Source organism: Nymphalis io, chromosome 21 (genome assembly GCF_905147045.1).
Source record: "Nymphalis io chromosome 21, ilAglIoxx1.1, whole genome shotgun sequence".
NCBI classification, from domain to species: domain Eukaryota; kingdom Metazoa; phylum Arthropoda; class Insecta; order Lepidoptera; family Nymphalidae; genus Nymphalis; species Nymphalis io.
In genome coordinates this window covers 3,563,036-3,587,988 of record NC_065908.1, presented here as the reverse complement: position 1 = coordinate 3,587,988, position 24,953 = coordinate 3,563,036, and the positions used below count along the sequence as shown (strand labels likewise).

General features: G+C 38.7%; 4 protein-coding genes across 5 annotated transcripts in view; 1 reads left to right on the top strand and 3 right to left on the bottom strand.

Annotated features, from left to right (window-relative positions):
* The window catches only part of LOC126776827 (tetratricopeptide repeat protein 5-like), a 233,039-nt gene extending 219,625 nt beyond the window's left edge, over positions 1-13,414 (bottom strand). For both annotated transcript variants that reach the window (XR_007669984.1, XM_050499656.1), the window contains exons 1-7: positions 13,259-13,414; positions 12,939-13,071; positions 11,506-11,729; positions 10,270-10,569; positions 9,642-9,827; positions 849-1,030; positions 301-445 (exon numbers count right to left, since the gene is read on the bottom strand). Coding sequence is in view for 1 of the 2 variants with exons in the window: in XM_050499656.1 (XP_050355613.1) it covers positions 301-445; positions 849-1,030; positions 9,642-9,827; positions 10,270-10,569; positions 11,506-11,729; positions 12,939-13,071; positions 13,259-13,327 (1,239 nt within the window). In the remaining variant the exon portion in view is untranslated. The remainder of the gene's footprint in view (positions 1-300; positions 446-848; positions 1,031-9,641; positions 9,828-10,269; positions 10,570-11,505; positions 11,730-12,938; positions 13,072-13,258) is intronic.
* Positions 1-24,953, bottom strand: part of LOC126776726 (protein mini spindles) — a 230,730-nt gene that overhangs the window by 53,400 nt on the left and 152,377 nt on the right. The window lies entirely within an intron of this gene.
* On the top strand, positions 15,965-17,192 carry LOC126776887 (uncharacterized). The gene has a single exon (XM_050499747.1). It carries the CDS (start codon positions 16,113-16,115, stop codon positions 16,857-16,859), a length of 747 nt encoding a protein of 248 aa, XP_050355704.1. The 5' UTR covers positions 15,965-16,112; the 3' UTR covers positions 16,860-17,192.
* LOC126776670 (uncharacterized) lies at positions 18,511-24,395 on the bottom strand. Its single transcript, XM_050499292.1, has 7 exons — positions 24,217-24,395; positions 23,524-23,731; positions 22,736-22,941; positions 21,508-21,601; positions 21,044-21,172; positions 20,291-20,514; positions 18,511-18,798 (listed from the first exon to the last, which is right to left on the bottom strand). Exons 1-7 carry the CDS (start codon positions 24,393-24,395, stop codon positions 18,561-18,563), a joined length of 1,278 nt encoding a protein of 425 aa, XP_050355249.1. The 3' UTR covers positions 18,511-18,560.

The following is a 24,953-nucleotide window of genomic DNA, read 5'->3' as shown; positions in this document are numbered from 1 at the left end:
GTTTAGGTACCACTCACTCATCAGATATTCTGCCACCAAATAGCAATATTGAGTATTATTATGTTCCGGTTTGAAGGGTGAGTGAGCCAGTATAACCACAGACTCAGGTCCCCGAGTCTGTAGTTGTACTGGCTCACACACCCTTAGTTCCCAAGGTCGGTGGCGCATTGGCGATGTAAGGAATGCTTGATCAATCTTACATAGCCGATATCTATGGGCGGTGGTGACCGCTTACTATCAGGTGGCTCATTTGCCAGTCGTCCTACAACATAAAAGGGTCCTCCCCACGGCTCTGCTCACCTGCTGGCCGGGCGCCGCCTCGTGCGCGGCCAGGCCGGGCTCGGGCACGGCCACGGCGTCCCCGATGAGCGCGCCGCGCCCGTCCGCCCAGTTGTACACCGTGACGCACACGCACGACATGCTCTCGTCCACCAGCGCGAACGTGCTGCGGGCGCGCCAGCAGTGAGACACATCGCGCCGACCGACTGCGGTGGCTCTCAATCGAGACCATGCGCAAGCGCAGGTGCTCTTCGAGACCCGAAATTTTGACCAATCCCAGCTTCCAGAATCGCAACTCTTTCCATTTCTTGATGGAAAAACCCAGTATCGTTTGCTGACCAGGGGTTCGAACCCTTCGGGATCTGTGGCCTTATCATTCGTTAGACCGATGAGGCAGTATATATAAATTATTAAATGAATTTATATGTTTTTGAGATTCATATAATTCAGGTATCCAAAAAAATATCTTAGCAAAGAGACTAAAACTTTTAATTAAATTGTTAAAACGTCAGAGCAGCTTTAAAGTTTTTAATTAAAATTTCCATTCTAGATAGTATGGAACAACTTACAAAGGAACAGCGTTTTCGTTATGTATGGATCCAACGACCCTCCCGAGTATGACTTTCCCCTCATTGGGACCCTCTTTCAACTGATCTATCCTCACGTGTTCCAAGATCACGTCACGCCTGGGCCCGAAACTGTGAAACGCCCCCGTGCCGTAATCGCCCAACATAGTTTTCTTATCCATTGACTGAAATAAGAAATATTTTGATTAAAGAAAATATCTTCTAAATTGTTCTGTATCTGTATCATGTTGACGAGGCGCTAGTCCGTGACAGTCGGTGTTACACATCAGGTAAGTCTTTTCAAGTTTGGACTACACACGCGCAAACGCACGCACACACACGCACCTGTATCATGTTGACGAGGCGCTAGTCCGTGACAGTCGGTGTTACACATCAGGTAAGTCTTTTCAAGTTTGGACTACACACGCGCAAACGCACGCACACACACGCACCTGTATCATGTTGACGAGGCGCTAGTCCGTGACAGTCGGTGTTACACATCAGGTAAGTCTTTTCAAGTTTGGACTACACACGCGCAAACGCACGCACACACACGCACCTGTATCATGTTGACGAGGCGCTAGTCCGTGACAGTCGGTGTTACACATCAGGTAAGTCTTTTCAAGTTTGGACTACACACGCGCAAACGCACGCACACACACGCACCTGTATCATGTTGACGAGGCGCTAGTCCGTGACAGTCGGTGTTACACATCAGGTAAGTCTTTTCAAGTTTGGACTACACACGCGCAAACGCACGCACACACACGCACCTGTATCATGTTGACGAGGCGCTAGTCCGTGACAGTCGATGTTACACATCAGGTAAGTCTTTTCAAGTTTGGACTACACACGCGCAAACGCACGCACACACACGCACCTGTATCATGTTGACGAGGCGCTAGTCCGTGACAGTCGATGTTACACATCAGGTAAGTCTTTTCAAGTTTGGACTACACACGCGCAAACGCACGCACACACACGCACCTGTATCATGTTGACGAGGCGCTAGTCCGTGACAGTCGGTGTTACACATTAGGTAAGTCTTTTCAAGTTTGGACTACACACGCGCAAACGCACGCACACACACGCACCTGTATCATGTTGACGAGGCGCTAGTCCGTGACAGTCGATGTTACACATCAGGTAAGTCTTTTCAAGTTTGGACTACACACGCGCAAACGCACGCACACACACGCACCTGTATCATGTTGACGAGGCGCTAGTCCGTGACAGTCGGTGTTACACATTAGGTAAGTCTTTTCAAGTTTGGACTACACACGCGCAAACGCACGCACACACACGCACCTGTATCATGTTGACGAGGCGCTAGTCCGTGACAGTCGATGTTACACATCAGGTAAGTCTTTTCAAGTTTGGACTACACACGCGCAAACGCACGCACACACACGCACCTGTATCATGTTGACGAGGCGCTAGTCCGTGACAGTCGATGTTACACATCAGGTAAGTCTTTTCAAGTTTGGACTACACACGCGCAAACGCACGCACACACACGCACCTGTATCATGTTGACGAGGCGCTAGTCCGTGACAGTCGGTGTTACACATCAGGTAAGTCTTTTCAAGTTTGGACTACACACGCGCAAACGCACGCACACACACGCACCTGTATCATGTTGACGAGGCGCTAGTCCGTGACAGTCGGTGTTACACATCAGGTAAGTCTTTTCAAGTTTGGACTACACACGCGCAAACGCACGCACACACACGCACCTGTATCATGTTGACGAGGCGCTAGTCCGTGACAGTCGGTGTTACACATCAGGTAAGTCTTTTCAAGTTTGGACTACACACGCGCAAACGCACGCACACACACGCACCTGTATCATGTTGACGAGGCGCTAGTCCGTGACAGTCGGTGTTACACATCAGGTAAGTCTTTTCAAGTTTGGACTACACACGCGCAAACGCACGCACACACACGCACCTGTATCATGTTGACGAGGCGCTAGTCCGTGACAGTCGGTGTTACACATCAGGTAAGTCTTTTCAAGTTTGGACTACACACGCGCAAACGCACGCACACACACGCACCTGTATCATGTTGACGAGGCGCTAGTCCGTGACAGTCGGTGTTACACATCAGGTAAGTCTTTTCAAGTTTGGACTACACACGCGCAAACGCACGCACACACACGCACCTGTATCATGTTGACGAGGCGCTAGTCCGTGACAGTCGGTGTTACACATCAGGTAAGTCTTTTCAAGTTTGGACTACACACGCGCAAACGCACGCACACACACGCACCTGTATCATGTTGACGAGGCGCTAGTCCGTGACAGTCGGTGTTACACATCAGGTAAGTCTTTTCAAGTTTGGACTACACACGCGCAAACGCACGCACACACACGCACCTGTATCATGTTGACGAGGCGCTAGTCCGTGACAGTCGATGTTACACATCAGGTAAGTCTTTTCAAGTTTGGACTACACACGCGCAAACGCACGCACACACACGCACCTGTATCATGTTGACGAGGCGCTAGTCCGTGACAGTCGATGTTACACATCAGGTAAGTCTTTTCAAGTTTGGACTACACACGCGCAAACGCACGCACACACACGCACCTGTATCATGTTGACGAGGCGCTAGTCCGTGACAGTCGGTGTTACACATTAGGTAAGTCTTTTCAAGTTTGGACTACACACGCGCAAACGCACGCACACACACGCACCTGTATCATGTTGACGAGGCGCTAGTCCGTGACAGTCGATGTTACACATCAGGTAAGTCTTTTCAAGTTTGGACTACACACGCGCAAACGCACGCACACACACGCACCTGTATCATGTTGACGAGGCGCTAGTCCGTGACAGTCGATGTTACACATTAGGTAAGTCTTTTCAAGTTTGGACTACACACGCGCAAACGCACGCACACACACGCACCTGTATCATGTTGACGAGGCGCTAGTCCGTGACAGTCGATGTTACACATCAGGTAAGTCTTTTCAAGTTTGGACTACACACGCGCAAACGCACGCACACACACGCACCTGTATCATGTTGACGAGGCGCTAGTCCGTGACAGTCGATGTTACACATCAGGTAAGTCTTTTCAAGTTTGGACTACACACGCGCAAACGCACGCACACACACGCACCTGTATCATGTTGACGAGGCGCTAGTCCGTGACAGTCGGTGTTACACATCAGGTAAGTCTTTTCAAGTTTGGACTACACACGCGCAAACGCACGCACACACACGCACCTGTATCATGTTGGCGAGGCGCTAGTCCGTGACAGTCGGTGTTACACATCAGGTAAGTCTTTTCAAGTTTCGTCTACACACGCGCAAACGCACGCACACACACGCACCTGTATCATGTTGACGAGGCGCTAGTCCGTGACAGTCGGTGTTACACATCAGGTAAGTCTTTTCAAGTTTCGTCTACACACGCGCAAACGCACGCACACACACGCACCTGTATCATGTTGACGAGGCGCTAGTCCGTGACAGTCGGTGTTACACATTAGGTAAGTCTTTTCAAGTTTCGTCTACACACGCGCAAACGCACGCACACACACGCACCTGTATCATGTTGACGAGGCGCTAGTCCGTGACAGTCGATGTTACACATCAGGTAAGTCTTTTCAAGTTTGGACTACACACGCGCAAACGCACGCACACACACGCACCTGTATCATGTTGACGAGGCGCTAGTCCGTGACAGTCGGTGTTACACATTAGGTAAGTCTTTTCAAGTTTGGACTACACACGCGCAAACGCACGCACACACACGCACCTGTATCATGTTGACGAGGCGCTAGTCCGTGACAGTCGATGTTACACATCAGGTAAGTCTTTTCAAGTTTGGACTACACACGCGCAAACGCACGCACACACACGCACCTGTATCATGTTGACGAGGCGCTAGTCCGTGACAGTCGATGTTACACATCAGGTAAGTCTTTTCAAGTTTGGACTACACACGCGCAAACGCACGCACACACACGCACCTGTATCATGTTGGCGAGGCGCTAGTCCGTGACAGTCGGTGTTACACATCAGGTAAGTCTTTTCAAGTTTGGACTACACACGCGCAAACGCACGCACACACACGCACCTGTATCATGTTGACGAGGCGCTAGTCCGTGACAGTCGGTGTTACACATCAGGTAAGTCTTTTCAAGTTTGGACTACACACGCGCAAACGCACGCACACACACGCACCTGTATCATGTTGACGAGGCGCTAGTCCGTGACAGTCGGTGTTACACATCAGGTAAGTCTTTTCAAGTTTGGACTACACACGCGCAAACGCACGCACACACACGCACCTGTATCATGTTGACGAGGCGCTAGTCCGTGACAGTCGGTGTTACACATCAGGTAAGTCTTTTCAAGTTTGGACTACACACGCGCAAACGCACGCACACACACGCACCTGTATCATGTTGACGAGGCGCTAGTCCGTGACAGTCGGTGTTACACATCAGGTAAGTCTTTTCAAGTTTGGACTACACACGCGCAAACGCACGCACACACACGCACCTGTATCATGTTGACGAGGCGCTAGTCCGTGACAGTCGGTGTTACACATCAGGTAAGTCTTTTCAAGTTTGGACTACACACGCGCAAACGCACGCACACACACGCACCTGTATCATGTTGACGAGGCGCTAGTCCGTGACAGTCGGTGTTACACATCAGGTAAGTCTTTTCAAGTTTGGACTACACACGCGCAAACGCACGCACACACACGCACCTGTATCATGTTGACGAGGCGCTAGTCCGTGACAGTCGGTGTTACACATCAGGTAAGTCTTTTCAAGTTTGGACTACACACGCGCAAACGCACGCACACACACGCACCTGTATCATGTTGACGAGGCGCTAGTCCGTGACAGTCGATGTTACACATCAGGTAAGTCTTTTCAAGTTTGGACTACACACGCGCAAACGCACGCACACACACGCACCTGTATCATGTTGACGAGGCGCTAGTCCGTGACAGTCGATGTTACACATCAGGTAAGTCTTTTCAAGTTTGGACTACACACGCGCAAACGCACGCACACACACGCACCTGTATCATGTTGACGAGGCGCTAGTCCGTGACAGTCGGTGTTACACATTAGGTAAGTCTTTTCAAGTTTGGACTACACACGCGCAAACGCACGCACACACACGCACCTGTATCATGTTGACGAGGCGCTAGTCCGTGACAGTCGATGTTACACATCAGGTAAGTCTTTTCAAGTTTGGACTACACACGCGCAAACGCACGCACACACACGCACCTGTATCATGTTGACGAGGCGCTAGTCCGTGACAGTCGGTGTTACACATTAGGTAAGTCTTTTCAAGTTTGGACTACACACGCGCAAACGCACGCACACACACGCACCTGTATCATGTTGACGAGGCGCTAGTCCGTGACAGTCGATGTTACACATCAGGTAAGTCTTTTCAAGTTTGGACTACACACGCGCAAACGCACGCACACACACGCACCTGTATCATGTTGACGAGGCGCTAGTCCGTGACAGTCGATGTTACACATCAGGTAAGTCTTTTCAAGTTTGGACTACACACGCGCAAACGCACGCACACACACGCACCTGTATCATGTTGACGAGGCGCTAGTCCGTGACAGTCGGTGTTACACATCAGGTAAGTCTTTTCAAGTTTGGACTACACACGCGCAAACGCACGCACACACACGCACCTGTATCATGTTGGCGAGGCGCTAGTCCGTGACAGTCGGTGTTACACATCAGGTAAGTCTTTTCAAGTTTCGTCTACACACGCGCAAACGCACGCACACACACGCACCTGTATCATGTTGACGAGGCGCTAGTCCGTGACAGTCGGTGTTACACATCAGGTAAGTCTTTTCAAGTTTCGTCTACACACGCGCAAACGCACGCACACACACGCACCTGTATCATGTTGACGAGGCGCTAGTCCGTGACAGTCGGTGTTACACATTAGGTAAGTCTTTTCAAGTTTCGTCTACACACGCGCAAACGCACGCACACACACGCACCTGTATCATGTTGACGAGGCGCTAGTCCGTGACAGTCGGTGTTACACATCAGGTAAGTCTTTTCAAGTTTCGTCTACACACGCGCAAACGCACGCACACACACGCACCTGTATCATGTTGACGAGGCGCTAGTCCGTGACAGTCGATGTTACACATCAGGTAAGTCTTTTCAAGTTTCGTCTACACACGCGCAAACGCACGCACACACACGCACCTGTATCATGTTGACGAGGCGCTAGTCCGTGACAGTCGGTGTTACACATCAGGTAAGTCTTTTCAAGTTTCGTCTACACACGCGCAAACGCACGCACACACACGCACCTGTATCATGTTGACGAGGCGCTAGTCCGTGACAGTCGGTGTTACACATTAGGTAAGTCTTTTCAAGTTTCGTCTACACACGCGCAAACGCACGCACACACACGCACCTGTATCATGTTGACGAGGCGCTAGTCCGTGACAGTCGGTGTTACACATCAGGTAAGTCTTTTCAAGTTTCGTCTACACACGCGCAAACGCACGCACACACACGCACCTGTATCATGTTGACGAGGCGCTAGTCCGTGACAGTCGATGTTACACATCAGGTAAGTCTTTTCAAGTTTCGTCTACACACGCGCAAACGCACGCACACACACGCACCTGTATCATGTTGACGAGGCGCTAGTCCGTGACAGTCGGTGTTACACATTAGGTAAGTCTTTTCAAGTTTGGACTACACACGCGCAAACGCACGCACACACACGCACCTGTATCATGTTGACGAGGCGCTAGTCCGTGACAGTCGGTGTTACACATTAGGTAAGTCTTTTCAAGTTTGGACTACACACGCGCAAACGCACGCACACACACGCACCTGTATCATGTTGACGAGGCGCTAATCCGTGACAGTCGATGTTACACATCAGGTAAGTCTTTTCAAGTTTCGTCTACACACGCGCAAACGCACGCACACACACGCACCTGTATCATGTTGACGAGGCGCTAGTCCGTGACAGTCGGTGTTACACATTAGGTAAGTCTTTTCAAGTTTGGACTACACACGCGCAAACGCACGCACACACACGCACCTGTATCATGTTGACGAGGCGCTAGTCCGTGACAGTCGGTGTTACACATTAGGTAAGTCTTTTCAAGTTTGGACTACACACGCGCAAACGCACGCACACACACGCACCTGTATCATGTTGACGAGGCGCTAGTCCGTGACAGTCGGTGTTACACATTAGGTAAGTCTTTTCAAGTTTGGACTACACACGCGCAAACGCACGCACACACACGCACCTGTATCATGTTGACGAGGCGCTAATCCGTGACAGTCGATGTTACACATCAGGTAAGTCTTTTCAAGTTTCGTCTACACACGCGCAAACGCACGCACACACACGCACCTGTATCATGTTGACGAGGCGCTAGTCCGTGACAGTCGATGTTACACATCAGGTAAGTCTTTTCAAGTTTCGTCTACACACGCGCAAACGCACGCACACACACGCACCTGTATCATGTTGACGAGGCGCTAGTCCGTGACAGTCGGTGTTACACATTAGGTAAGTCTTTTCAAGTTTGGACTACACACGCGCAAACGCACGCACACACACGCACCTGTATCATGTTGACGAGGCGCTAGTCCGTGACAGTCGGTGTTACACATTAGGTAAGTCTTTTCAAGTTTGGACTACACACGCGCAAACGCACGCACACACACGCACCTGTATCATGTTGACGAGGCGCTAGTCCGTGACAGTCGGTGTTACACATTAGGTAAGTCTTTTCAAGTTTGGACTACACACGCGCAAACGCACGCACACACACGCACCTGTATCATGTTGACGAGGCGCTAGTCCGTGACAGTCGGTGTTACACATCAGGTAAGTCTTTTCAAGTTTGGACTACACACGCGCAAACGCACGCACACACACGCACCTGTATCATGTTGACGAGGCGCTAGTCCGTGACAGTCGGTGTTACACATTAGGTAAGTCTTTTCAAGTTTGGACTACACACGCGCAAACGCACGCACACACACGCACCTGTATCATGTTGACGAGGCGCTAGTCCGTGACAGTCGGTGTTACACATTAGGTAAGTCTTTTCAAGTTTGGACTACACACGCGCAAACGCACGCACACACACGCACCTGTATCATGTTGACGAGGCGCTAGTCCGTGACAGTCGGTGTTACACATTAGGTAAGTCTTTTCAAGTTTGGACTACACACGCGCAAACGCACGCACACACACGCACCTGTATCATGTTGACGAGGCGCTAGTCCGTGACAGTCGGTGTTACACATCAGGTAAGTCTTTTCAAGTTTGGACTACACACGCGCAAACGCACGCACACACACGCACCTGTATCATGTTGACGAGGCGCTAGTCCGTGACAGTCGGTGTTACACATTAGGTAAGTCTTTTCAAGTTTGGACTACACACGCGCAAACGCACGCACACACACGCACCTGTATCATGTTGACGAGGCGCTAGTCCGTGACAGTCGGTGTTACACATTAGGTAAGTCTTTTCAAGTTTGGACTACACACGCGCAAACGCACGCACACACACGCACCTGTATCATGTTGACGAGGCGCTAGTCCGTGACAGTCGGTGTTACACATTAGGTAAGTCTTTTCAAGTTTGGACTACACACGCGCAAACGCACGCACACACACGCACCTGTATCATGTTGACGAGGCGCTAGTCCGTGACAGTCGATGTTACACATCAGGTAAGTCTTTTCAAGTTTCGTCTACACACGCGCAAACGCACGCACACACGCACCTGTATCATGTTGGCGAGGCGCTTGGCCTTGAGCTTGCCGCGCGTGCGCACGAGCGAGGTGGCGGCGGCGAGGAAGGCGGCGAGTGCGGAGCGCTCCACCCGCGGCGGCACCCACGCGGGGTCCAGGCAGCACGAGTGCTCGAACATCTGCAGCGCTTCCGCGTAGCACTCTTCGTACTTCAGCGCCTGTACGGTAAAAACGAATTAAGCACCAACCTACTGCTCACCTTTTGAGGAGAACATGTAGGCTTATTCTAATGTGCTGCTTTTGTTTAGAAATATGTGGCAGAATTTCATTACATAGAAGCAAGTCTCCTAAAAATGGTTTTACTTCACCACCGCAAGTTAAAATATAAACATAAATTAGGCACATGAAAATTCAATGGTGCTCGTTATGTTCATTTATGGATCACATGTTCTAGCTGTAAGAAGGTATTTCAGTGGTTTATCATCAAATCGATTATTTTATTTAGATTCATTAACATAACATGGAATATGTAGTATTTTAAAGATTATATTCCACAGTACACATATTTATTTTCTTGTATAAAGGAGTATGAGACGATTGTCAGAAGTAATAGTTGTCTTAAAACATGAGAAAAGCAATATAAAAATTAGATTTACTTACAACACCCTTATTATAAAATAGATCCGGCTGTCCCTTAGCCACGGGATCTGACCAGGCTTGCTTGTAAGCACTCATACTCAGTTTTAACGTAGATGGATCCTGAGCCACCATGAAGAATTGACACAAGTAAGCATTTCCTAGCACTGTCCACGATATACCATCTTTGATATCTTGTGCAACCGCTTCCTTTGCAAGGTCGACGCTTTTTAATATAATTGGTGTTGACTCGCTTCGTTTCATATCCCCAATTTCATGTCGTAGAATTATAGAAAGGCACCTTAGTGACAGACGATTACGTTCCTGTAATCAGTGTTAATTTACTTTTAAATTCTTGTTTTTAAGACTAGTCTTAAATGGAAAATCTTAATGAATAAATCCAATTTCTTCATAGAAAAACTCCAACATTATAAATGACCGAGTTTGCTTTAATATTAAATAATATATTACATAGATGGTATGATGAAGAAAAGCCTTTTATGGCATAATGGATGTCATACATGATACTTGAGTTACTTGATTCTACTGAACATTTAACTTACATAAGAATTATTTACATTAAAGACTTCTTAAAGAAATAATATTTATAAATTTAAAAATCTCAATGCTATATTTATATACCCTTATTTTATATATTATAAATAAAGAACAAACAAGCATCAGTAATAAAAATTTTGTTTCTGATCCTAATTGAATAATTTAATGTTAATATTTCATTATACGTAATTAAGCACAGCTAAGAGCCGAGATGGCCCAGTGGTTAGAACGCGTGAATCGTAACCAATGATCGTGGGTTCAAACCCAGGCAACACCACTGAATTTTCATGTGCTTAATTTGTGTTTATAATTCATCTCATGCATAACGGTAAAGGAAAACATCGTGAGGAAACCAGCATGTGTAAAATTTCTCTAAAATTCTCCCACATATGTATTCCACCAACATGCATTGGAGCATCGTGGTGGAATAAGCTTCATACTTTCTCCTCAAAAAGGGAGAGGAGGCCTTAGCCCAGCAGTGGGACATTCACAGGCTGCTACTGTAAGCACAGCTAGTTTATTTTGTAGCAGCCACAAAAAAATCATAGTTGTTAATGAATTCACAATTGCTAAATAAATTAACAATAGCACTAATAAATTACAATATAAAAATAAAGCTTTATTGCATAATAAAATTAAAGATTGGATAAATACTGTACTTAGCACAAAAGCAAATGAATATATTGTTTTATATCAACTTACTTGTTTAAGTGCTCCCTCAAAACTGGCCTTAGCTTCCTTTACATTTAGATTTTTCAAATAACATTCACCAAGCTCGTTCCATGCAGCGACCAAATGAGGGTTTAATTTTATCGCCTTGCTTAGGCACTGAGTTGCTCTTGGATCGTATGTGGGGCTAACGTTATAGCATCTGCCTTTCATGTATAGGAATTCAGCCCTTAATGAAAATGGTATTTGTGTTTCCACTGAAATTATTGATTGGCATTATTTATTTCTATTTTAAATTAAGAATATTATAAATCCAATAGTTAGTTACAAACTATGTAGTCTCTATTGAGCTTTTTGTCGCCGCACTTCCAAATGTGTAGAAATGTAAATAATAGTGGTGATTGACAAATGCCATAGACTAAACTGGATTTTATAAAACTTTTGAAAGTTCATTCGCTGTTCATTCATTTATTAAGGTGCATTATGATTACATCAAAATAATATTTTTTTAAGTTATGAAAATGTGAAATAGCTACAGGTATTTTAATTTTATAATGTATGCTTGTCCTAGGATATATTAATTGATTAAAAGTAAAGGTACTGCTCAAAATGACTTGTATCCAGACCTGAACGAACAAAAGATTTTTATTTATTTTTTTATATGCGGCGGGATGGCAAATGACTCTACTCCACCTGACGGTAAGTGGTAGTAGAATCCAAACGCGACGACGGCCAGTACAGTCGGGAAGAATGTTCTGTACTAGCCGTCCCCGTCTTGCCGGCCCGCAGGATGCCTCTTCACGCCTCGTTTGAAGGAACCCGGGTTGTAAGAGGAGGGGAACACGTGAGCTGATAAGGAATTCCATTTTTTGGAAGTGCGACAAAGAAATGAGTTGCCAAATTTTTTTGTGCGCGATGGAATTGATGTCACACATTTGACAGCACGCATAGACTTATGAAGGAAGGGGGAAGCAGGAATCAGAGAGAATAATTCCTCAGAGCACTCGCCGTGATACAGTCTATAGAAAGCGCTCAGCACTGCTATCTCTCGACGCAATTGTAAAGGCTCGAGGGTGTTTGTGACCTTTACGTCGCCAATAATGCGGACAAATAGATGCTAAACCAGCAGATTCATCACAGCTATTAAATTTAATACAAGGTAATCTTAAATTCAAGTTCTTTATTCAAATAATGTAAAACTGTGCAACTAATGTAAATATGATCATATTTATTGCATAAAATAAAAATTGTTAATCTATACTAATATTAACTATTAATAATAATTATCATATGGTATGTCAACTATTAACCACAGACGAAAACTAGTAATACATAAGTGTCACTGCAGAGAAATCAGAGGTTGGCTCCTATTACTGATTTTTAAGTCATAGCGTTTATACATTACTAAAATTTTATTGACAAAGTTTTTAGCTAAAAGTGTGTGTAAATAATTAAAAATAACTGACCATCAATGGCTTCAAATTTTTCAACCAAGACTTCCTTTTTTTCATCTACACACTTATTCTTCTTATAGGCCATATCTAATGGATGATTTTCAAAAAATAAATCTCTATACTTATACAGCTCTTTCAATTCCTCCTAGAAAATAGAAAATGGATACATATTTTCAAAAATTAAAATAACTAAATTAATTGCTAGCTAGTGCCAATGAAAACAAATAAAGCTTAAAATTTAAATTAAGAATTAAACACTAAAAAAATGTTAACCCTCTATTGTTTTCTTTTATTATTAAGACGAAGTTGATCAATATTAACTGGTAACTCACCGTTAACTTTTCCATTATTTCTGGAAGATTTTCTAATAATTCAACTTGATCTTCTGTATCGGCCGACATGGTTATTTATTAATGTATATATCGATTAGTTATTTTGTAATCAGTTTATTTTAAGACCAAACAATACATGTATACTTCAAGCATTTCACAGCGATATGTCAAATTGACAATGTCAAGTTCAAACAAAATGACAACAAGATAACGGAGCTTACAATAATAATTATTAAATAAATAGTTTTAAAAGTAATAATTAAATTATAATAAATAGTTCAGATTATGTAGATAATAAGACATAATGTGTTTTTATAATCTTAAAAAAAAAAACAGAAATTAAAACGGTATAAATATTTATTAATTACATTTTTTAAATTAAAAACTCTACACACAATCTTTTTTAAGCTCAAAAAATATAAGAGTAATTTTGTTTATTGTAAAAGTCTATTATTATTATTATTAGATTATCTAGTATTATTTAGATTATTTAAATGTAAAATGTGGTAATTAATTGAGAATTATGATTTATAAATTTAATTATCAGAATCATTTGAACGAAGGCTTCTAACTTTCTCTCCCTTATTCCGTTTTACTCTACTGAGTATTGTTAAAAAAACACAAAAGTTGTTTACGATCATTTTAAAATTAATCAAGTTTGTCTATTTTTATTTCTTACAAAATCGAATAATATTGTATGATGTGCGTTAAATAAGAATATCAACAATATTCTTATTTGTGGTCCTTGTCATACACTCAAATAATAATGGGAATTCCCCAACAGAATTCACATTAATTTGTTTTTGTTTTGTCCAGTGTCCACCACTTTTTTGACTTATGTATGTTGTATTGTTTTTTATACGTTAGTACAATACGTGTGAAAAGTGGTCATTAGATAACGTTTAATTATATTTAATTATTTATTCTAAGCCAAGTGATACCTTTTCAAGTTTATAAATTGTTTCACATTGCAATCCACGTTGAAAGTCTTAAAAATACAACCTTATTTTAATTATGTTAACAAATCACAATGGCATATTACGAAGATATTATTGTCAGTGACGATGGGAGACCAATTTGCGATCTATGTGAAACATATTTAATAGACGATACAATAATTGATAGCCACCTTATTAGCAAAAATCACAAAAAATTATATATAGACAGATTAATGATACAGAATAATATTATGATTCGTGATAACAAAGCAAAGTGCTTAATTTGTAAAGTGAATTTTGAAGATTTATTAACTCACATACAAAGTTCACAACATTGTGAGTTATTTTACCAGATAAATGCCATAGTGGAAAAGGATGGAGCATTTCTTGATTTACCTCATAATATGAGTGGAACAAGATCATATGTACATTGCTCTATATGTGATGTTTATGTAGACTTTAGTCTTCAGACTATAAAAGACCATATTGAATGTTCAAGGCACAAGCGGGCCCGAGCTATTGCTGTACAACCATACAATGGAATATTCTCTGTCGAAGGGAACGATGATGACTTGTGGTGTAAAATATGCCAAATTTATTTTGAAAATTACATTGAAATCATTTTTGACCATGTTGATGAAGACAAGGAACATAACACTAGATTAACAAAGATATTAGGAATAATTGAAGGTCAAAATATAATGATAGATAAATATTTAACTAATGTGCTGGAAGATAAGGCCACTTGTAACAAGTGCAAAATCGAAGTTTCCTGTAATGCAGATAATCTTTTAAGTCATATAAAAGGGAAAAGGCACAATACCATATAAAATTTATAAAAGTGAGATAATAGCCAGCAGCTGCTACTTATACATAATTAAATTGTAATTAAATTATCCCAGGTGACATTTTTGTATAGTAATACTACAATTTTTTCTTATTATATTCAAAAAATTATTCTTATATAAGGTTATAAATATATTAATCGTATTATTTATTGATATAACAGAACTCTATACTTATGCATGCTTTTGCTTGTAATGACAGTACACTATTAATTGAATTTATTTTCAAAATTTCATCCCATTTAAGTATTGTTTAAGAAATGGAATATCCCCACATTCAATAATTATTTATGTTACTTTTGCTCCCAATATAGAATGACAATATAAATATAAGATTAGTTTTACTAATAATTTATAAAAAAAAAGTATCCTAGTAAGATTTTTCTTGTTTTTCTATTCTTCCCTGGTGTAATAATGTTACTTGAAAAACTATTTTTAAACTATACAGTTCATTGAAATTAAGATACAGTGCATCAGATAATGTGTAGAAATTTAGGATTACCAATTATAGATAATATGATATGGTTAATTGGTATCATTTATCGTTGCAGCGACAGCCGACAATCAGATTATGACACGTAACAAAATTTCGATACCTATCAATTTTCAATTCCGATTTTAGCCTCACGGTAAAAGATTCTCGTCTTACTGTAATATTTTTTATACCTATGCATTATGGTATGTTTCTTTTATTACCTATATACCTATACAGGTTTGATAATGGTTTATAAATTGCCTATAAAATATCCAATAATTATTCATCATCTCTCAGAAACGAATGAGCAATTCATATGTTGATATTTAAGTTTCAATATAATTTTATAGGGTATATTTTGTATTTACATGTTTTTATTAAATTGCACATAGACTAAAAATTTCAAATTGCACGTACCTCTCCGCATTTCTCAACTGTGAAATGTCAAAGTCAGATGTCAACTTCGTTAGGTTCACAGTCTGAGTTTACCACTAACAAATTAATTGCTAGAAGTTACGAAGAGGAAATTATTTGTAAAAAATTGTTAACAATTACCGCCTCAGAATTACTGCCTAATACGAATTGAATAGACAATAATGAAAACGGGACCCTTATACGGCATCGTTGCGAATTCGAAATCGCGAATGCGATGCGTTTTTTGTGGAGTTTATATACCGAAGGCTAATAAATGTATTGAAGAGCACACAAATGGTACAAAACATAAAGAGAATATAGATCAAATGGTCGAACATGGAATGATATATAACAACGAAGAGTTATATTGTAAGCCTTGTAACGTAAATCTCAATGAAGAAGAGTCTGTTGCGTCTCATATCGAAAGCGATGACCACGCCAATTGGATAGCGGCTGTAGACAATTTAATAGAGGGCGAGTTCATCAACGTAGATTCATATCTAGCTAGCGAGAGTGAAGAAGTATTTTGTGAAGTGTGCAATTGTAATATAAATTGCACGTTACAAAATATAGAAATTCACGTTAACGACATCGTCCATCGTGGCAATGTAGCTGAGAAATTGAAACCGTTAAATGGAATATTTCGCGTTGATAACGATGACGAGTTATGGTGCAAACTTTGTGACGAGTACATTGAGAATACGGCCAGAAGTGTCCTTGAACATATTGATGATTCCCCTGAGCATGTAGAATGGTTCATTGAGATTGAAGATCTAATAGAGGGTCAGGAAGTATCTATTCAAGATTTTCTTAAAAATGAGCATGAGAAAAATGCATATTGCAATAAATGTCAGGTAGAAATCTTCTGCAATGTTCAAAGTATCGAGGAACATGTCCACAGCGAAGTACACTTAAACCAATTTAGCTAATGTTGCATGCAAGGTGAATCTCTCAAAAAAACATTACTTAGCTTATTCAATCAGATAATTTTATTACTTCTAGAATCCATAGTTTTTTATTACAAGCTTTTATTTAATTTCACGTGTTGATCAAATCTGTCAAATAAACTTTATAGCAGTTTATTTAACTAATAGGGAATGACATGAATTGAATAAATTATCATATTAAAATAACTTTTTTAATAATATAATTATTTTCATTAAAAATGTACTTTGTCAAATGTGAAAAAATATTGTAGTCTGAAAATTTTCTTACAAGTTGCTTGTTATTCATGCTTACTTATATATTTGTGTGTTTAATAATCCTGTCATAAATGTTTTATTCATATGGACTATGCTTTAAAATTTCTTCACTAATTCTCTTAATGATATAATTCAGACATTCAAGCTATTATTTTATTTTTTCTGGGACAACAATAGTATGACACATTTCCAAATATAGTTTTAATGATTTCACATTAGTTTTTTAATGACCCCAAGTAATAATTAGAACATTCCTTGTAATTTGTAGCGATATCATTTATTTCCATAAATTAAAATATAAATAAATCAAACATACAAATTTTATATTTAAATGTTAAATGAATTAATTAGTTAATAGATGTTTTATTAAACACTGATCTATCTCTTTCTGTTATCATTGATTCCTCATTGGAATGAATATGACAACATTGTTTAACTAATCACCCGCTAAAATTACATACATATATAGGTGAAGCTGTAATTGTTTATTTTACATTATTAAAAATAATTATTTCATTTTATGTAAGCTATTAAAAGATACAGAAAATTCCTTTTATAATTTCCTTTTTCTCATTAAACATTTAAGTTTGTACATTTTAATGAAATCTAATGTGTCTTAAAACAACATGTTTCATTGTATAAAAAAATATTGTCAACATCAATTTTAATAAGTTTGACCAGTGTTTCCCAACCTTTTTTAGCCAATGCCCCACCTTAACATTTCTAAAAATTTTATGCCATACATAATTTTTAACCATTAAAAATTGTTTTGTTCCCTTAAGAAATTTAAATGATAAGTCTTAGGAAGAAATGACTATGAAATTGTTATCAAAACATCGTAAGTAAAATTTCAAAACATATAATGAAAAACTGATGCTTGCTGATGCTTGCTGCACAGAGATTTTATATTAGGTTCCAATTTACTTAGCTTTAATCTCAAGTCTCCATGTTGTGTTATATCAATTCGATTTCTTTTTTTTATCATTAAATCTGTAAATGATTTACGAAAGGGTTAAAGTCGTGTCGAGTCCATTTTAAATTGCCCCCCTGTAGGTCGTGGGCCTCACGCTGGGAAACACTGCTGTAGACCATTGGACATTGTCACAACCACACAACCTTTGTTTTAAAATTTTTATTTTGAAAATAAACTTAATACAGTTAATAAATTCTTTAAAAAACGAACACTAAGAATATTTTAATATGAACGTAAAATAAAATGTACTGTTTATATTAAACTTTAATAAAATATATATGAAAATGGTATTAGTATTTTTGCTTGTAACATCTGCATCAGAGTAAAATAGATTTATCATTAGGAATAATGTTAAAAATTTTATTTAAGTAATTGGCTATAAAAAGTATATAAACCAAACTGCCCAACATTTATAAACGTTAGCTTAAGTCTTTAGACAAATTAACTTCAGAAAATCAATAGTTAAACGGATATTCTTCGTCTTCTTCCTGAATAACACTCAGTTGATTCTCCTGTACTTGAGAATGACTTCTCAATGAGGAATTGATAGATGGTGATGGAATCGCAGGAGAATCGCTTTGCTCTCCTCGACGACCCTTTACACGTTCTTCATCTAAATTGATTACTTGCACTAGATCCTCTGCACAGCTGTCTATATGGGCTATCGCATTGCACAGCTCATTTTGCAACTTTCTACAAGCATAATTATTTTATAGATCCTGGTGATAACAATATTTAAGAAAAAAAAAGTTATTTTTTTACAAGTATGGTGATTGGCAACACTAGTAAACGATTCACGCAGTAATGCCAACTCCTACAGAATATTCCCCCTAGTACCAACTTCGAATTCCCCTAAATATCGATTAAGAACCCCTAAATTTTTTGTTGTACACTCGGTTTGAGAGGTAATTTCAAATACAAATTAAAAATACATTCAAGTAGTATAAAATAGCTGTTGTGTATTTATGCGGGTGCATTTTACGCATTAACATACATTAATTAATGATCTAACGATGAAATTTTTATTTTTCAATCAATAACCAGAAAACAAAGCCCGAGCCTCCTACGTGTTATACAAGCACGCTGACCGTCGAGCTATTATTTCAAATTCAACATATTATAGTTTTTAGATATTTCAGTTTAGCCACCCTTGTAGCTTATATTTGGTTTAGTTTGTTGGTTGCGTTCGAGGCTTAATATAAATTGTATAGTCATACGTTTTTTTAAGGAAAAAAATACTTAAATATTAGAAAAAAAATCCCCTAAAAAAATCCCCCTAAATAAATGTACTCGTTAAAAAAATCCCGGGACATCTTGATTCCCCCCAAATTTGGGGGGAAAGCCGAGATGAATCTTAACCGATGATCGTGGGTTCAAGCCCGGGGAAGCACCACTGAATTTTCATGTGCTTCATTTGTGATTATAATTCATCTCGTCCTTAGCGGTGAAGGAAAACATCGTGAGGAAACCTGCATGTGTCTAATTTCACTGAAATTCTGCCACATGTGTATTCCACCAATCCGCATTGGAGCGGCGTGGTGGAATAAGCTCCAAACCTTCTCTTCAAAAAAGGGAGAGGAGGCCTTTAGCCCAGCAGTGAAACATTAACATGCTTTTACGGTTTGGGGGGAAAACCCCCAAGTTGGTATCACTAGATTCACGTATTCAATAAATAATTATCGTAGTTCTGGTCATTAAGGCGTAACCGTAGACGATTGATCGAATTAGTAAATCACTGGTACCTACAGATAAATCAGTTTGGAAATGTTTTTGCGTTTGTAATACTGCACCGTCAGCAGGTAAATATATTTTCTTAATTTTTAAGGGTACTGCAAGCTGATTTGTCTGTAAAAAATGATTTGTTAAAGGTTCAAGGATTTATATTTTCCGATTGGTTCCGATTTAAATAATATATAATTTTAATTTTTTCCTTTATAAACGATTATTTTTTCCAAATACTTGACACACCACAAAGAAGTTGATTTATTTAAGATCAACTATAATACTGAATTATCTGTCATTGTTTCCAGTTCTATTATGATTACAACTCATTTCGATATTTTTTTATTAAAGTCTAGTGTTATCGCATATTTTTATTATTCTCGACTTAACTTTCTTAACTGCACGAACGCGATGAAGATGATGAAGATTAATAAATAATAATTAAATATATAATAAACATTACGTAATTCTCTCAATATTATTTCGCAATCCTTTCCCATTTTTTTTTAATTGAGTTTGTTCGTCCCTCAACTTTCTATTAACATCGTCTTTTATAAGTTCTTGATTTGGTCTTCTTGTACGTTCGCTCAATCTGGCTTCGACGATACGTTCATGATCCATAGTTGCTATAAGGGTTTTTTCTGCAGATAATAATTCTTCCTCTAACGATGTGTAATCTCGTATTGCCTAAAATATGGCCATTTATATGTAATGCCAATTCTATCTAATTACTCGTTACATTCACTGTGATAAATGCCCATTTAAGCATAATATGGCCAGGCAGAGATTAATGGTCCGTTTATTATTTAGGAAAGAAATAAAACATCGGGAATAATGCTATCTTGGGTTAATTAATTTTACCTAAATATTCGTTTCTTTGAATTCCTTACGACATTTTTTCTTTGTACCTAATTGTTGCGTGAATATAAAATATATAATGAAGCTTGCGTGCTATTCGTCACTATATTAAATGTTTCTAAATATATTTTATATTTTTTAATAATAAAGAACAACATTTTAACAATATATGAGAGTCTTTCGGCTTTTATATTAAATATATAATTAAAAAATTAATTACAAACATTGCATGCATTAAAAAACTATTTTAGTTTATGGTTATGGCGATGATCTGATTTCAATTGTCTATGATTCAATAATTTTGCTTCTTTAACAGATCAATATATAATATTGTAGGATAGTAGTGATATTCATTTACCTCTTCTCTTTGCCATATAAGATCTTGTAACTTGATTTTATTCGAACAAAGTCTTCTTCTCAGTACAGCATCAACTTTTAAAGCATATGCTTGAGCGGCTATCGACAATTGTACTCTAGCTTGTCGAACCTTAAACATTATTTCGAATAATTAACGTTTTGTCTATTCCAATCAAATTAAGTTCTTTCTGTTATTCTTTCTTATTTATTGTATGCAAAATTTAAGGACAATCGGCTGAGTAATTAATTCGTGAACGCGTAACAATCAAACGTACTCACTGTTGCATTCATATTAATATTAGAATTAATATAAATATACACCAAGAAAGAGATTGCGGCGCGTTGTTTTATTTATTTAACTCAATATACATTATTTTTTAATGGATAATATATTCATTTTTATAATTTACTTAAACTATGAATTATAACAGATATATAATGTTTCAATTATATAAGTTAATTCACCTGTTGTCGTGTTATGATAGCGTTGCAGAGGGCCTTTAGACCAGCTCTCTTCAAAGCTGTACATCGTTTTAACCAACGTGCCACAGGGAAACCTCTGTATAATTAAATTAAAACTCTTGTTAAGGAGACAGCTTGGAGCATATTTCATCGAAATACTTTAGCAAAACATGTGCCAGACAGAGCTTCGAGAGGTTTTACTTCTACAACCGAGTAAAATATATATATATGATAAATATAATTGTTAAGTTAAGCACATGGGAATGGACGCGTGTTCCATACTCTGAGCCCTCTTGATCTATACCTACCCTATTCCAATCGAAGAATGAGCAAAGATAAATAAACCTTATATTTACATATCCCATGCGATTTCCTAATAGTTCCGCTGTATTATGAACTACATGCAGTTCATGATTAATTTACCTTTATTTATAATTTATGATACAACACTATTTCACTTAACTAGTTATAACCATTTAAGTTAACTTCCAAAGTCCCGTTGCAACTTCGCGGACATTGAAAAGGCCATTTTTTTGCGAATCCATAGTGAATATCATAGATTATTCAGGATCCCGACCAATGTTATCACGTCAATTCGATGTCAATGTTGTTTATCTTTACTCCTCAAGAGGAATATCAATCATTGGAATCAATACGTTCTTACACACATGCCTATTCCAACCACTTGTGGTTGTATATGAGAAATAAATTACAGGAGATGATTCAAACATCAAATCATATGGCATTTCTGAAGTTAAATTATACTCTGTCATGAAGCGTTACTAATTTACACTACTGCAGTCGATATGGATAACAAAAATGAATAACTTGTGGGACTAATTCATATCTATAAAAAATCGACTACGTTGGTTATTTTTTTTTTATTGTATTTCTTAAAATCCTATCAAGAAGGTAGAGGTACGAAACGGCCTTCTAATGTCGGTGGTCATTTAGGCCCATAGACACTATGAAATTGCTTCTTACAAAAACAATGTGCCACCAATTACGAGATCATAGATGATGTCTCATGTGCAACAATTACAATGTTTCATTTAAACATTTTTGGCGGTAGAATAACCTGTGATGCAGTAGTACCCGCCAAGTCAGTCATGCACAAACTCTAAAAAGGGCTGCCGCCCTACAAGACCTGCCGCCAACCGCTGCCAGAAGTCACTGGCACAAGTATTTGGTAAATAGTAAAATAAGTATCAATGTATTGAGTAGATATTACTTTTTTCGTTTTTTCTTCTTCTCTTCAACCACTACATTCTTATAATCTTTGTTCGCGCACGTTTCATCTATAGATAAGGATTGTGATTTATTGAGAACATCATTTTCAATTTTCTTCATAGTTTTCTCTATTGCAGACGTTTGTTTATTTAATTCTAAAATTAGTTTTTGGAAATTGTTCTGCTGGCTACGGAGATATTCAAACTCCTACAAGAATAATGCACGTCAAATACGATGAAAATATTGTTATATTTTATCTTGAAATTAATAATCATTACCCATATAATGGAATAGACAGGATGATGTATGTAATACTATAGCTTCTTTATCGTGTGGCGTGCTTAAGTTCAATAAAAAAAAAATACTTTATTCAAATAGACTCTTTACAAGTTACATGTCATAATCATCTACAATTTTTATCTATCCTGTAAGTTAATTAGCGAATACTAACCCCAAACTCTTATATAATTTAAATAATCTTGTACAGGATATGGTCTATTAATATATTTTTAACATGGACTTATAATGTATTCATTGGTAATGTGAAAATATTACTACACATATTTTAAAGTAATATTTTGTACATTCAATGACATGTTTTGTTAGGAATATATCTTTAATAAAATAAATACTAAATTTTCTATGATCACTTCAATATCTTTCATAAGAAAGATAGAAGAAAAAGGACTTGGTGACAATTAATACGTAAATAGGGTATTGTTATATGAACCAAGACAATAGACCTATAAACAACAATATTACATATTTATAATTTTCCAGTTTCTTTACCTGCACTATGGCTTTCTCTACCATATCTGTTAGAGGACAGATCGCTCCTGGTCGAGACGCTTCTCTAGAATGATAATTTAATTCATCCCGAATCCTTTGTACCACTGTATACAATGCGTTGTGTTCGTATTTTAAAGATCCAATAGCCTCATCTAGTCGCTTCAGCAAATCTTCTAAGACCCAACGCCACGAGGCTACATCAGATATTCTAATGAAGTAAAATTTTAAGATTATTCGATTTGTGCTCTGGCGTAATTTTGCGCTTTTAAATATAACGGATGAATGGGGAAATGGAATAAGTGATTGAAGGTCTGAAGTCGATGACTAAATTCAGATATAAAAACGGTACACGGCAATAATCTCATAACTACGTCTTGTTATTTTATGTAACGGGACGTAGACCAAAATTTTGAGACCAAAGAAATAGATTGGAACAATTAAAAAAAGAGTAAAATAACCCCACACAACATCAAGACAAGACAAGACAACGCCCCAGTCGTTATAACGTGGATTTTAAATGCAAATTGGTGCCAAATCTAGGCAAGATCCAATAAGTTTTCGGGAACTTATTTACTAAAACGTCTAGAGGTAGCCTACATGTGTCAAATCTAATAGTGCTATTAGCGTGTGTGTATGTAGCAGCGTGGTGTAGACGAGTTCTGTACTTGGACATATATGGGCTGTTCTTTTTACCTATCTTGGAGGGACTTTTTGAACTGGTACTCGTTAGATTCTCTCGCGAAACTCGTAAGCATCAATAATTCTTGTGAACCGTTAATCTCTTTGACAACCCTCGCATTGAGCGCGTCATTAAGACTCCTTAATTTCTCTATTCCACGCGAAGTTCCAAGACATGCCTCTTCGTTGAACATTGTATTTACTTAAATTAACTAATTACTTTTGTAAAATTAAATAAGAAACCTTTTTTTAGCCTAAGGTTTTCTACGACATTGACATCAACTAAATAACAAAAGTCAAAATTGTTAAGTAGGTTCATTTATATTAACAAACCTTTTTACTTAAATATAATTATAATATTGTTTTTATTTCATAGGGAGTGAGAAGAGTTTCAAGAAACACTCATAATAAATAAAATAATTATAGTAAATAAATAAATAATTATAATAAATAAACGATAACTTATTGGTACACACATACATTTCACTAATTGGTTATCAAGAGGACTTTCATCATACTGGTTATCGTATAGCTTATGCTACACGATAACCAGAATTAAATTGAATTGATAGTTTATATATGATTACTTTTTGCCCACAGCTTCGCCCGCGTGTTAAGAGGAACGCCACAAATGTTTTTAGGAGTTCACCAAAACCAGTTCGGTGGTTTAGCTGTGAAAGCGTAACATACAGACAGAGTTACTTTCGCATTTTCAATATTAAGTATCAAATTATGCAGTAGTAGCACTACAG

Excerpts from the sequence above, each read along its gene's own strand:
- LOC126776670 (XM_050499292.1), bottom strand. The coding sequence starts at position 24,395 with ATGTTCAACGAAGAGGCATGTCTTGGAACTTCGCGTGGAATAGAGAAA. Across the intron at positions 21,602-22,735 it reads AAGAAGAAAAAACGAAAAAA|AGGTTTCCCTGTGGCACGTT; the intron begins GTAATATCTACT and ends TTAATTATACAG. Across the intron at positions 20,515-21,043 it reads TTATATGGCAAAGAGAAGAG|GCAATACGAGATTACACATC; the intron begins GTAAATGAATAT and ends GCCATATTTTAG.
- LOC126776887 (XM_050499747.1), top strand. The coding sequence starts at position 16,113 with ATGAAAACGGGACCCTTATACGGCATCGTTGCGAATTCGAAATCGCGA.